Consider the following 12,734-nt stretch of genomic DNA (forward strand, 5'->3'; position numbering starts at 1 on the left):
CGGAGTTTCTTTTACAACAAATTTCCTTCACTTCACTTCGCACATCGACGCCATTGCCCACGTGCGTTCGACCACGTACGTGGGCAGAGATTTTCATCGCTTCAGCTCCGACTCCACCCCTTGTCCAATCACGCACAGAGGGCGACTTTCCCACGCCACCCCGGCCAATGAGGATGTAACAGAGGGCGACTTTCCCACGACACCCCGGCCAATGAGGGTGGAGATGTAACAGAGGGCGACTTTCCCACGACACCCCGGCCAATGAGGGGTGAGATGGCCACAGAGGGCGACTTTCCCACGACACCCCGGCCAATGAGGGGTGAGATGGCCACAGAGGGCGACTTTCCCACGACACCCCGGCCAATGAGGGGTGAGATGGCCACAGAGGGCAACTTTCCCATGACACCCCGGCCAATGAGGGGTGAGATGGCCACAGAGGGCGACTTTCCCACGACACCCCGGCCAATGAGGGTGGAGACCGCCTCAGATGGCGATTTTTCTCACCCCGGACAATAAAGATATAAAGGAACGCCAGGCGGGGGAGGTTGGTTGTCTTGGGGGTCGCGGGTCTTGGTGCTGGCTGGGTCATCTGGTCCTGGGTCATCGTCGTCTCTGATCTTCTCCTTGGTCTTGGTTGATTGGTGCGTGGCCAGTTGGAGAGCACAGTTCCTGGTGCTTGACACTGCGTGAAAGCTGTGGGTTTGAGTCCCGCCACGCGACCAGATCATCGTACACCGCACGAGGCGGACAGGTGCATGCCAGACCCTGGCCTTCGGCTTGCCTTTCTTTCTGAGCTGGAGGCCTCAATAAAGGCCCGCCGGCCCCATTATTGCGTGCGTGCGCGCGCGTGCGTGTCACCAGTCCATTAAGTAGAATTGTTTAAGTGCCTTGTACATACCTGCATTGCTTTGAGTCGGTTTAACTCTGCTCTGTGTCTCCCTCCCTTATAAAATAAACCCCTGTTAAATGTACCAGCTTGTTTTCTGTGCTTTCCTCCATTGGCCTAGCATGGTGCGTGTTGCGAATTGGTCGGGCCGTTCGTGCCGTGGATTGTTCATTTGGTCCGGCGTGGCTTTGGTAACTTCTGCTCGGTTACGCCAGATCCGAGTTGGTGATAGCGACTCGATTCGGACAAAGTTGGTCGAGGGTGTGGTTTTTCCCGGTAGTTGGACGACGTGGGTATTTCGGTATATTGAAATTAAGCAATTAACCCTACCCCACGCCGTTCAAATATTGGCGACCACGGTCCGCTAAGGGACCCGTGAACTCTCGGACTTATCCGAGAGTCACGACCTAAATTCCGGGTGTTCGATGGGAGACGACTCCACCGCTCCACCTAGTGGCCGTTTATCGCCATCGAACCCCGGCCCACAACAATATTGCCGTTTATTATTAATAATATTATTTCTATATACTTATCTATTTGGAGGTTTTATGAAACGCTGTTTTATTATTGTGAACTTGACAAATATCAGTCTTCTGACTGCCTTGTCCAGTGTTTGAAATTCTCAATGTGCAAAAATGATGATGGTTTCTGTGAGTGACTGCATGTCACACATGGCTATGTCAAAGGCCCGTCCCACGTACCCTCTGTGTGTTTTTTTTTTTTTTGGTAAACAAAGTCAAGGCTTGTGGAAAAGCTAACATACAGAATGGATCAGGACACAACAGAATAAAAGGAAGAGTAGAAAGTGGGGAGGAACCACCAACAGCAACCACCAATAGAGGGAGACTTTGACAAATATGCGACGTGGGGAGTAATGAAGGGTAGGGGAGGATGCATGGGGTGGATAATATTGATACAGAAGCTAACTCTCAGAAAGGAAAAACTGGAAATTTGGAAGGAGGTGGGTTTGGGGTTGAGTGAGGTTGGTGAAAAGGGGGGTGGGGTGGGGGGAGTGGTAACGGGGATTAAAACAAAAGATCATGATTTTGGAAGGGGGGTGATCTGAGATTGTGGTGAACAGCTGTCTTTTGAAGACCTGCAGGGAAAGATGAGATTGCAGAGTATGTGGAAGTTGTTTCCACAGGTTGGCGGGGGGTGCGGAATTGAAGGAGTGGAGGTGAGCAGTGATTCTAGATTTTGGGAGTTTCACTACAAGGGGGTTATTGATGGACCGCATGCACCCTGAATAAACCTGGGGTTGACGAGGCACTGAAAGAGCAGAGGGTACAAGACCAGACACGAGGCTGTATAACACAGAGAGACTACCCACTTGTGTGCGATGTGAAAGTGATAGGCCCATTGACTCAGCTTAATCACAGGAGATTCCATTGATCTTGAAGGCCTTGGTTTCTCCGGCATCATTAGTTTGTCATGAGGACCATTGTGCTGTGCTGCATCCTTGAGATTGTCGATTAGCCACTCGGACCGTGCTGCCCCCGCCCCCCCCCCCCGGCTCACTCCAGTATGCTGCATTATTGTAAGTTGCGCGGTACATTAGCATGACTTAAATTTTTTATCACTAATTGTTGGTTGCGGAACAAACTGCCACTCTATATCTTCTTTTAGTTACAAGGTTACGGGACTTGTTGTAAACCAACAACTCTCAAGTATACACTCATGGCATTGAAATACCAAATAAAGTTAGACAAAATATGATGCATTTGCTGGAGAACTGTAGAAGAGAACCCACAGTCGTCAATTCATTTAATTTGAATTGTCAAAAAATGTCACTTCCATACTTTCTTTGATGACTTCATTACGCACCTTCTTGTGAACCAGGTTCAAGCTGTAGCTGCTGTCTCTGTTCATATGATGTTAATGGGCAATGCAGAGTAAACGAGGTTTATTGCAAGCGCTTTGCACTCCGAAGGCACAAAGTTAAAATAGGAAACCTGTTCGCACGTGCCAGTCAAGAGTAATGTTTGTTTCTGCGATCAGCCAACATGCTTATTGAAACAGCAGCATGAGAAAATGTATACAATAACATTTGTGACCTAAATAGTGTGATGCTACATACAACAGCAGCTTCGTGTCGCTCACAATGTCGTGTAACTGAAAGCATGCTGGTGTGGTCGGTTTGTCTCAATTCTGATTTTTCAATCTCAATCCTGGTGAGTGGTGAGTCTAGGTGGTCGGCACTTTCGAATGACTTTGCGAGCACGGTATGGAACTTCCAATTGTTGATCTTCTGTTCATGACCAAACTGTTTTTTCTCACCTTAATCATACAAATGAGAGAAACCTCCTTGTATCTAGTAATTCCCAGCACGGCACATATACAATATTATTATCATAGTTTCCTCCTGTACATTGGTTTGGTTTTGAAAACAATGTCAGACCCATTTTTCTTGGTAATGAAAATGCAAAGCTATGTCAGCATTTTTTTTTTCTTTTTAGCTTTCTCCTCAACTTTTTAGCAAGCTGCTGACACGTACCCAAAACTGCGAGATGATTTTCATCTAGCCTCCAGGCATCCAGCATCGGACAAACCTCTTTAAACCATCTATCTGCCTGTCGCATCACTCACCTCCATTACCATTTGTCGGTATTACCTCCCTCGTGCTTGAACCTGTGAATCACGGCAGCAATTCATTTTGTGTCATAATGATCCTTACTTTTGCCGAAGGAACACCTAACTGACTTCAGGAACCAATATTGTGTGTTTTGAGGCAAATTATTGAGCCAAATGGTGGTTAGATGGACTGCCATGCAATTGCTCTAGTCCTTGCAAGGCAAAAGCTCTGTTAAAATAACTCGTGTGCATGTCCACAGGTTGCTCATTACAGATCCCTGGGCAGGAAATGTGGGTGAACGCGGTGGGCAGATTTACAGGTGCCCCGTGAAGAAGAACGGCAAGAATGATTGCGAGAGAATCCTACTTGATTGTAAGAAGCAAATCTTCATACGTTGGCTGTCACTCTCTTTTCAAACCATGGAAAACTACCGACGGTTGATTTCTGTTTAAGGGAGCTGGATGTTGGAGACATTGCCTAGGCTTGAGGCTGATATATCCATTATATAACATCATTGCCTCTTCACTTTGTGTTGCTGCCAAAGTCATGGCCATTTACAATTCTCAAAGGAATTTCCCATTCATTTCCTAGTCACAGCCATGAGAGGGGCATCTAATGGTGTGTGTGTGTGTGTGTGTGTGTGTGTGTGTGTGTGTGTGTGTGTGTGTGTGTGTGTGTGTGTGTGTGTGTGTGTGTGTGTGTGTGTGTGTGTGTGTGTGTGTGTGTGTTTCTCCACATTATATACAAACATTCCACATGACAAACCTATGCCGGCATAGGACAGAGCAGTAGATAAAAGATTTACCAGGAGTAGTAAAGGAGGAGATTGGGACCATACTCTGTGTCGAGCGTTGGTGCTTAAGTAGTCTCCTTGGCTATTGGGCACAATCCTGGACGGGTCGCCATTCCGACTCAGTATACCAGCATGCTGGCACTCATTTTGCCGACCTCGGAAGGATGACAAGCCGAGTTAACCCCACCTGGTATTAATTCCACAGCTGAGCGAGATTTGAACTCAGGACCATTAGATCAAAAGCCCACCACCCGAACCATTAAGCCAACACCAGGCACAGTAGTAAAGCGTATATCAAAATAGAGGACACTGGTTTTGGAAGAGTCAATTTTCATTTACTTTAAAAAAATGAACTTGAAAAAAGTTTCGATTTCTTGAGCAATGGCTACTTTACATTTGACAACAGGATACTCCAGCAGACAGTGGGGATGCCCATGGGTTCAGATCCAGCCCCTTTCTTTACAAATTTACCCCTGCACACGTACGAGTCTGATTGGATCCAGAAACATGAGCAGGAATACACTAACAACTGTGAGAATGAGCGGAAACATCTTCAAATTCGTTGATGATTTGCTGACAATTAATGGTGGGTTTATGCTATCAGTTTCATGGCGATGTTTATGCAAAAGAGCTGGAATAAAAATAGCAATTTACCAAACTCGCACTTCAGTCTCTTTTATAAGAAATATAAATTGATATCAATGACAACAAATTTCAAACCGAATTCTTTGATAAATCAAGATGTTTTCCCATTCCATATTGTACGAACACTTTTTCCTAGACAGCAACATTCCTGAAAAGCTCTTCTATGGTACAATGTTGGTTTGGATAATAACAATAATGAGAGGAACCACCCATAGCACAGCATTTATTAATAGCTGAAAACAGTAGAGCACATGGGAAATCCGTGAAAATTATGTTTTCTGTAATTGGACTTGAGCGTGCATGGACCACCTTTACCCCCACCCAGTCTTGAGAAAAAGGACATGGGAAGAGTCTTTTCAGCTCTTGCTTTGCCTTTCTCAGCACGATCTAGATTAGCTTTGTTCGTGAACTTTGAATAACAGGTGGGATGGTTACCCTACGAAGCCGATGGGTCAAACGGAAAAGTCCGGAGCTGAACCTTCTGCCAACTCCAAACTGGAAAATTTGATTGGTCGAGATGGCGTAAAGTTTTGCCCAAGTACTGATCAACTAGAGCAGGGGTTCTTAACCGGGGGTATCCATACCCCTTGGGGGTATGGGAACTAAATGCTGGGGGGTATGGGACTCGATCTCTGAATATTTGTACATATTTGATTTATTAATTTATAGTTGGTTAGAATGTTAGATTATAACTAGGACTGTTATTCAATATTCACTGTTATTCAATGTTTGTATATTTGTAATTTATTGGTTATTTTTTATTTTTATTTTTTGTAAATATATATGATAAATGCTTATGATTGCCTTTCATGTTCTATTCCGAGCTATCCATATCTAAAATAAATTCAAGCTATTGACATCTTTGGAATTCATACTGTCAGCTAATAGGACTGGTGATTATGATGATTTTGACAGTCAAGCAAAGGGGGTATGGGACCATGTTGGACAATCCATTGGGGGTCTGGAATCATCAAAAGGTTAAGAACCCCTGAACTAGAGGTTTATGTAAGTGATAAGAAGGCAATTTGTGTTCTGCAGTGTTCAAATAAATGATTGAATTGAAATTATATATGTTTTAAAGGCTGTAGAAAAATATCACCAAACCAGGCACAACAAATCCCCCCCATTTAAGGCATAAAGTTATTCTGGGGATCAAATTTAAATTTGATACATCCTTAACCTGAATGTTGATTATAAGGAATATTTTAGTCTTAGTTTGAAGGCAATTAAAACATTTTTGACGAAGTTATGACCGTAAAATGATTTTGACCTTTCAAGGCCACGTAAGGTCAAAGGCCATGGTGTCAAATGAAAGCCAATAAAGGACTTGATATATGTCTTCCATCGTAAACACACATATTCCTAACCTTTTTTTTATTTATAATGGAAAATTTGTAATTTTGACCGATAACCATGACCCCCAAAACTTCGGACCCTACCGATCTTCATAAATATGCATTTTTCACGATAGGAATGAGTATGATTATAAGTGACAAATAGAATAAGGTTCACTATAAGCTAAGTTTGAAGTAAATCGGATCATTTTTGACGAAGTTTTGAGCGAAAAACGATTTTGATCTTTTAGTGACCTTGACCTTTGATCCAATTGGACTCAAAAGTTAATGGGGTCGTCCAAGGTTCATTGCCCACCTGTGGATTAAATTTGATAGTGTTTGCTAAAGCCGTTTTGCCGTAAAGTTGCTAACAGACAGACAGACAAACAAACCGGACGATTACAATATCCCGCTCCCTCCCTCCGGGGGGTGGGATAACAAACCATTGACTCGGAAGTTTACCGCTGTTGATGCGCTGTCTTTTACACCACCCTTTTACACATGTTATATTAGTTTTTCATGCTGTTGCTTTTGTCCTTTAATGTCCCTAAAAACGGTAAGTTTCCTATTTGGATTTACTTTGTAATTTTGTTTGACTGACAGACTGACTCACAGACTGAAGCAATTGCTATACCGATCGCGAGTGTGCATGTGCACTTAGAATGAGATTCCTTACAATTTGCCAAATTCAGGGCCAAAGTACTGCTGAACTGCAGGTTCGTGGTCCACTTCATGTTCTACAATGTTTACAATATAAAATTCAATTGAAATTAAGTAGTCCTCGATCAAAGAAATTGACTGATAGACAGACAGAGTGAACCAATTGCTTAACCCTGCTTTGTGCTCCACGCACAGGGTTGTAACATGTTGATTGTGCAGGATGCATAATGGATGTGCTGCATAATGTGCATGTAATCCATAAGGTAAGGTGTGCATGATATAATGTCTTTTTATATAATAAAATGTGTGATTAACATTATGAATTCTTACTTTAATTCACGTGTGTGTGTGTGTGTGTGTGTGTGTGTGTGTGTGTGTGTGTGTGTGCATGCGTGCGTGCGTGCGTGCGTGCGTGCGTGCGTGCGCGCGAGTGTGCGATGCTACTCCGACAGTTCTGTGCCAATTACATCCAGACTTGCTACATAGGATCAGCATTTTTATCTTTGCCAGTGGTCTTGGGGGTGGAGTGGGGGGGGGGGTGTAGACGCAACTTTTAGGGACATTAAAGGACAAAAACAACAACATGAAAACTAATATAACATGTTAAAAAGAGTGGTGTAAAAGACAGCGCATCAATGGCGGTAAACTTCCGAGTCAATGGTTTGTTTGGTTATATTTTTCTACAGCCTTTAAAACATATATATTTTATTTCAAAACATATATGTAAATGTGGTATTGTGTACCTCAAAATACCTCCAGGTGGGGAAGGTATTACAATTCCCCACCTTTTACAGTGCAGTATTCCTGTCCCCACATTTTCCAGTGCAGTGAGGTGCTTTGCAGAGGTATTTTGAATATTTTGAATCAGGATAATAACATAATTCCCCTGACCGCTCCCATAGGGAGCAGGTGCTTCTAGTGTTTTGTAATACATTAAACACTCTAACAAGAAAGGTCAACATCTCCAGGTAAAGCTAAATGCAACAAGTAGAATGTTTGATGTGAGGTTGCATTGGGTTGACTGACAGTTTGGACACAGCTGAGGTTGTGGATCTACTAATGTAGACCCATGGCCAAGGTTGTGGACCCACGGCATTGTTTGGAGAGATTCTGTGCTGAAAGGGTCAAAACCTCTGAAGAATGGACCTCAGCTGATGATCTGAACAGTCTGTAAACCTATCAATCGGTTGCAAGTTAAGGTTCTTACTTTCAGTAAACAACTATTTCGAGGTCACGGGGCAACAATTGGGCACAATAAGCAAGGAAATGAATGAACAGGAAAAGTGAGAGAGGAGGGGAGGAAACACTGAAATCAACAGTTAAGAGATTTGTGTTAGGCAGGGTTAATGGGGGTAATAAATATCATGGGTCAGGATGAGTGATGCCACAAGGTGGCGGTGCACTGCCTGCTTTTGAAGCCCTGGAGGGAAGAGTGGGAAAGAACGGCCGATGGAAGGTGGTTCCAAAGACGGGAGAAGCAAGGAATAAAGGAGTTGAGGCTTGCAGTCAGCCTGGATTTTGGAAATTTAATCAGGAGGGGTTACTGGAAGAACGTGCACATCCTGGGGATGATGGTCAGAGGTTTGAGAGAACAGAGGGAGCAATATCAGAGAAGAGGCGGTGAAAAACAAATTGAAACCACGGACAGGGATAAAGTTAAAATCAGGGTTTATTCTAAGGAAAATTTACAACTGCACAAACTCTGATGCGAGGCAGGAAAAAAAGGTGGCTGCGAAGCAGCCGGGCACGACGGCGTTTGACAGTGACATTGACAAGCACATGATGGAGGTACTGGTGCCCTTCTTGAAGCTACAAGATGCTGACATCAAGGCTGTTCATCAGCTGATATGTCCAGATTTGGACCTTGAGGAACTCGGTATGGAATACCAAGATCTTGTGTCTTCTGGAGAAGGAAAAGACTTAACTCTCAACAAGCTGGTCAAGTATCTGGTGTCTAAACAATTGTTTCCAAATCTGGTGAAGGCATTAAGCAGAGTTGTGGCTGCCAAGCCTCATTCAGCAGATGTTGAGCGTCTTATAAGTAGCAGCAATGCTCTGAAAACGTGTGAAAGATCAAGAATGTCAGTGGAGACGGAAAATCTGTATTTGTACATGCATTACAACATGCCACCATTAGAAGCATTTGATCCAAGGGAGGTGGTTATGATTTGGCTGTCGTCAAAGGCACGCAGAAACAAAAGCCATGACAAAGCAAAGTTTCAAGTCCACTTCAAGGGAGTTTTCACAGAAGCAGAACACAAAGTAGAGGATGACGAGCCTGACGAGGTGGACGTACCACCTTGCAGTTTTGCTTACTTGGACAGGTTAAAATGTTCATTTTCGTTAAGTTCTACATATTTTGTTTAATCTTACTCTTGCCGAAGACAGCTAGCGAGTTGGACTTACCTGAAACTTGGTTCTAATGTTCGTCATCATCAACCTCAGGCTCAGGTTTATGATTTTGTTCTTTGTGTGATGATGAGCAACCACTTGTGGTTTCACATCTACTGCAAATATGTTTGATAATCCTCACTGTTTAAGATATAATTTTTAATGTGAAATGTGGTAGTCTATGTCATGTATTATGATTTATGTAATATGTATGATTGCATTATATTGTAAGGTTAATAAAAAAACAAGTTTTGGTCAGCTATCAGACTATCAGTGATGTCTATTGTGGTTCCTTCCTAGTTTATGACACCCAAGCCATGCAAATTCAAAGAAAGAACAAATTGACAACTGCACAAATCTGGATTTACAACTGCACATTTTGAATTTACAACTGCACATTTTGAATTTACAACTGCACAAAAGGGGTACAACTGCACGTTAGAATAAACCCTGGTTAAAATTGAGATACCGAGATAAAGTTTTGTATATCGGGTTGTTTCACTAGTATTATTTACATCATCCTTAGAATGATAATACAATGCTTTAGAAAAGCATTATTGTTCAGTGAATATTTCGAATTGTGAGAAACAGACTTGTGATAAAGCAGTGTGTGCGTGTGGGCATGGTGCCTTGTGTTTCCCCATTGTCACACGCACACATTCTGTTCATTGTTTAAAAAAAAACTGGCATCACGCACTTGCTAATAAGAGGTATGATGGTTTTTGTAGAGGGCACAACAAAAAACAACTCGTGTAACCCTGATGGTGGATCACACGGCAAATCGACCCCTTTGTGTAGCTTATTCCAGATGGGTGAGTCGGGGGAGCCAAAGCAGTTTCCTGGGAAATCCATACACTGGGTGGTTTTCTTTTAGCCTTCGCATTCTTTTTTTGTCCATTTATTTTTGAAAGACACCCGATGAGCCTTAACCCTCAAAAGGCATAAAGTGTGCTATCCCACTGATACGCGTTAAGCTGAGTGTCCCATCTGCCAGCATTTGTTGGTCAATGTAAAATTTCCCACAGTGTCTTTCAACAAAGAGTGGGCGGGTTATCACCAGCAACCCCAAAGAGTTACACATTACTGCTCTGACTACCACAGGGAAGGCAAAGGCAAACCATTGAATGTGATCCTTGCCCTAAGACCGCTGCAGTAGCACTGAACCTTCTCTTGAACAGAGCACCACAAGAGGGAGAAAGCGACACATGGTTAACATTGTATAAGGGCTGTTAAAAATGTTCTGGCAGTGAGAAACTCAAAATGGTCCTTCTTCTCCTCCTCTTCCCTTTATAAGGGGTGAGGTCTGATGGCACCAAGTTTCTGTCCTGTCTTGGCCATGATACTCCTCCACCTCCTTCTGTCCTCAGCCAACTCTCTCCACTCTCCAACCACCCTTACCTTATGGATATCCCTCCTCACACAATTCTCCCATCTCAATCACGCTCTACCTCTTTTCCTCCTACCTCTCTCCCTCAACCTATCCGCTCTCTTCCCCATCCGCACCAAGTGTTCAGCCCATCTCAGCCGGCATTTCACCAATCTCCCTGTCAAAGTCCTCCACACCAATCTCCTCCCTCAGTTCATCCATCCTCCTTCTATCCACCCGCTACACTCCCACAATCCTCCTGGCCCAGTTGTTCTCGCAAACTTGCAGCCTGTGTTGTTGTTTCTCTGTCAGTGTCACCATCTCCAGACTGTAAAGATAGGCCAGCATTACACATGACATCAGAAGCTTCCCTTTCAATTTCCTTGATACCTTTCTGTCTGCCATTACTCCCACCACCCTCCTCCATGCATTTGCACCCACTGGATCCTCCTCCGCACCTCTGCCTTGGACTTACCATCCTCGGTCACTGTGCCTTCCAGACACTGAAACCTATTTCCCTGTCTGATCTCCTTCCCCTCTAACCTGATATTCATTTATTTTCTCTGCTGCCCGACCCACATCACCTGGGTCTTCTCCATACTCATCTTCAGCCCGTGCTTTCCAAATGCCTCCTTCCACTCCCACAGTACTTCCAGTTTCTCCTGCCCTCTCTCCACCATGACAGCCAGATCGTCCGCATAAATCATCCTCCCCATACTACCCCTCAAGCTCACTTTCCTTCTTACCATCTCCATCACCATGATAAACATGAGTGGGCTGAGAGCGCTTCCCTGCCTCAAACCGATGTTCACACTGAACTCCTCAGACATTCCAGGACCAACCAAAAGTCTGCCCTTCGTTCTTTTGTACGTCCATTCCACCAACATAACTTCTGCCACCAGCACGCCCATCCACCTCAGCGTCGCCATCACCATCTCTTTCGGGACAGTGTCGTAGGCCTTCTCCAGGTCCACAAATCCCAATGCCATCTCACTTGGCACCTACAACTTCTTCTCCACCAGCTGTGTCTCAGCATGAACATCCCATCCATCATCCCCCTACCCTTTCTAAACCCTTGCTGCTCTTTTCTGATCTCCATCTCCACACTCTTCCTTATCCTCCCATTCATAATCCTCTCCACACCTTCATGACACGACTAAGGAGCGGAATTCCCCCTGTACTTCCCTGGATCTTTAACATCTCCTTTCCCCTTCCATATCGACACAATTAACCCCATCCTCCAATCCTCCAGAATTGAACCCCCTCTCATACATACATTCAACAGCCTCTTCATCCAACTGACTCCGACTTCTTCCACTGCAATTATCATCTCTGTCCACACCTCATCAATGCCGAGCACTCTTCCCTTCTTCATCCTCTTCAATGCCATCTGCACTTCCTCCTCTGTGATCTCCACCAACTCCACTTTTCCTACTACATAACACGGTAGCTCCGGCTTGCCGTTGCTTCCTTCCCGGCTCAACAGCTCTTTGAAATATCCTTCCCACACCTTCAACACTGCTGCCCTCTCTGTCACTCGCCTCCTGCCACCATCCCTAATCACCACCCCTGCCCCCTCGCCTTCATGCTCTTACCATCTTCATCCCTGGTAGGAGCCAATTTATATACCGTTTTCCTCCCATCATCCTCTTTCAAGTTGTTGTACACCTCGTCTTCCATACAATTCCTCACCTCATCCACAGCTCTCCTTGCTGCTTTCTTCTTCTTCTTCTTCTTCTTCTTCTTCTCCCCATACAGGTGCAGCAACCCCACATCCGGCTGCCTCCCCCTATCCTTGATCTTCTCTATACTCTTCCAAACCTCCTTTACACCGACTGCCTTCACTACCTCCTCTATCCACCATACCGGGTTTCTATCCCTCGACGATGCACCCTTTCTTAATGTCCTTCCACACAAAACTTCTGCATCACAATCCGCTGTTTTATATTCCCACATAGTAACTGATAAGTACATGTTTTCCTTACTAATTACAAGCATATACCTGCATTGTATATCAAAAAGAAAAATTCCATTTGCACATTTTGGACTATTTTGAGTATCTGGTTGGTAGAAACTTTTTATGCCTT

At 44.2% G+C, this 12,734-nt stretch overlaps 1 protein-coding gene across 3 annotated transcripts in view; it reads left to right on the forward strand.

Annotated features, from left to right (window-relative positions):
* Nucleotides 1–12,734, forward strand: part of LOC147016709 (integrin alpha-11-like) — a 121,627-nt gene that overhangs the window by 38,127 nt on the left and 70,766 nt on the right. For all 3 annotated transcript variants that reach the window (XM_085847858.1, XM_085847856.1, XM_085847857.1), the window contains exon 3: nucleotides 3,718–3,830. Coding sequence is in view for 2 of the 3 variants with exons in the window: in XM_085847856.1 (XP_085703982.1) it covers nucleotides 3,718–3,830 (113 nt within the window). In the remaining variant the exon portion in view is untranslated. The remainder of the gene's footprint in view (nucleotides 1–3,717; nucleotides 3,831–12,734) is intronic.

The sequence above is a fragment of the Eptatretus burgeri genome, chromosome 11 (genome assembly GCF_056783735.1).
Source record: "Eptatretus burgeri isolate ZD-2024b chromosome 11, Ebu_testis_v1, whole genome shotgun sequence".
Taxonomy (NCBI): domain Eukaryota; kingdom Metazoa; phylum Chordata; class Myxini; order Myxiniformes; family Myxinidae; genus Eptatretus; species Eptatretus burgeri.